General features: G+C 42.7%; 1 protein-coding gene across 4 annotated transcripts in view; it reads right to left on the bottom strand.

Annotated features, from left to right (window-relative positions):
* Nucleotides 1-2500, bottom strand: part of LOC125039406 — a 471503-nt gene that overhangs the window by 39966 nt on the left and 429037 nt on the right. For all 4 annotated transcript variants that reach the window (XM_047633283.1, XM_047633281.1, XM_047633280.1 and 1 more), the window contains one exon: nt 2320-2474. In XM_047633283.1, the coding sequence (XP_047489239.1) occupies nt 2320-2474 (155 nt within the window). The remainder of the gene's footprint in view (nt 1-2319; nt 2475-2500) is intronic.

The raw sequence follows: 2500 nt of genomic DNA on the forward strand, positions 1-2500 counted from the left end.
TTCTAATTAACATTCTTCCTTGCCCCCTGGACACGCTCATACCTCCACTCGGAAACTCATTCGACTACTCATAATCTGAATCAACCAATCCAGCAACTCACGTAACCAAGCCGATGGCTCTAAGATTCTACAACATTTTCGTAACCCACCCGAAGAGAAAAATCCCCCCCCGCCCCCCCGAGAGATTCTACGAGTGAAAAAACTCTTCCTTATTTTACACTAACTAATATATTTCAGGTCATCGCTCCTCGATAACCTACTCCTTACCCACACCCACCACACATGGTATATCAACCCATCTGGCATACTCCAATAGGCTTCTCTAAGCCACTCAACCCCTCCACCAACCCAACATACTCCCTTAACTTCCACACCCTTCCATAACCCACCCAAACACACACTCAATCAACCCCTTAACTACACTTAACCCACCTTAAAGATAACACTAACCCACCCTGCTTCCTTAACCCACCCGAAGGCCCCCTTTACCAACCACGCTTGACTTAAACTAGTACCTAACCTCCTTTACATTACAATAACATCTTTATGCTCCCTTAACCTCATCATACAGAAGTTGAGTAGAAGCCTAGACGTTGGGTGGTTAGTAGCTGTGTGTGTGTGTGTGTGTGTGTGTGTGTGTGTGTGTGTGTGTGTGTGTGTGTGTGTGTGTGTGTGTGTGTGTGTGTGTGTGTGTGAGAAGGAGAAGCAAAGAGGAGAGAACGAGATGAATATATGTATGGGAGAGAGATACAGACACCAAGAGGAAAGAAGGAGAAAATATTAGACAAAATGGATATGTAAAAGTTGAAGGCAATGGAAGAGAAATAAAGAGAGAAAACAGAAGAAGAAGAAAAAAATATAAAACACATGATAGGGGGAGACAAAGAGAGAATAAACAGGAGAGAGAGAACCGAAAAAAGTGTGAAGAAGAGGAAGGAGGGCGTAGAGCAGGACAGGGAAGTCAATTTAGTGTGTATTGCAGCGTGGTAGTGGTTCGTGGATAAACAGTGGTGCTCCTACCTCGCCTTTTTATTGTTTAACATCCAAAGACTAAACACTCATCCTCGGTCTGGTGTGTGTGTGTGTGTGTGTGTGTGTGTGTGTGTGTGTGTGTGTGTGTGTGTGTGTGTGTGTGTGTGTGTGCGTGTGTGTGTGTGTGTGTAAAATGGGAGGGTGTTTGAAAAAGATAGAGACTGATATATGAGTAAATTGATAAATATATAGACAAATAGGTAGATAGAGAGAGATAGATAAAAATATAGAATTTCGAGATATTCATAGGAAATATACAATGCAACAATATACTGCTAATGCCTTTTACACTTAATAACCTTCATAACATTTGATATATGTAAATGCCAAGACCATATATCAGTAAGAAGATATCTCTCCATTATCATGTTTTGACACTTTATACGAAAAAAAAAAATCTTGATATTCAGCCAAACTCTCGTTCCGAAGTAAACAGCTTCACGTAAACATCTTTTCGCTGGTCTACACAGATTCATTTTTACCATATCTACTCGTATCTATTCATCTATCTGTCTGTCTATCCACACACAGATACACACCCTCATATATTTGTCAAGATATCTATCTGTCTGTCTGTCTGTCTCTCTGTCTCTCTCTCTCCCTCTCTATTTTCTTCTCTCTCTCTCTTTCTCTTTGACTCTCTTTTTTTCTGTCTGTTTTTCTCTCTGTCGGTCTTCCCCCCCCCCTCCTCTCTCTCTCTCTCTCTCTCTCTCTCTCTCTCTTTCTCTCTGTCTGTCTATCCCCTCTTCTCTCTCTGTCTCTCTCTCTGTCTCTTTCTCTGCCGGTCTCCACCCCCCCCCTTCTCTCTCTCTGTCTCTCTATCTTTCTCTCTCTACCGCTCTCATTTTCTTTTTCTTTTTCTATCTTACCCTCTTTCTGGCCTTAGTTTGAACTTTCTCTGAGAAGACATGGATGACATTTCAAGAATGGCTGAGAATTACAAAAAGAGAAGAGAGAAAGAACAAAGAAAACGAGGAAGAAAGGAAGACTTTGATCGCTTATTGAGTGGACTGGATGTAGAGTATGTGCCTTTTGCGAAATAATTTGTACCTTTTATTAATATTTTCCCCTCTTTACCTCTGCAACAGCAACACACACTTATACAGACCACGCTTACACTCACATATGAAATACACTATCATAAGCACTAACACACACACACACACACACACACACACACACACACACACACACACACACACTCAAAGAGCCTTCCAATCCCCTCACACACCCAAACACACACATACAATACACACCCGAGCCTCAGTAGCGCTCAAACCTACTGACCTTATCACTTCTAAGATGCCGTCGGCGATGATGAACATTTCCCTGGCGACCTCTCCCTTGCGACAGATGAGATCGCCCGGAGTGAAGATGTAGGCTTTCATTTTGAGCACCAGGTCGTGGAGAAACTCAGGCTGACACTCCTTGAAGATGCTCACCTGTGCGTGGAGGGAAGGACGGGGGA

Source organism: Penaeus chinensis, chromosome 27 (genome assembly GCF_019202785.1).
Source record: "Penaeus chinensis breed Huanghai No. 1 chromosome 27, ASM1920278v2, whole genome shotgun sequence".
Classification (NCBI taxonomy): Eukaryota; Metazoa; Arthropoda; class Malacostraca; order Decapoda; family Penaeidae; genus Penaeus; species Penaeus chinensis.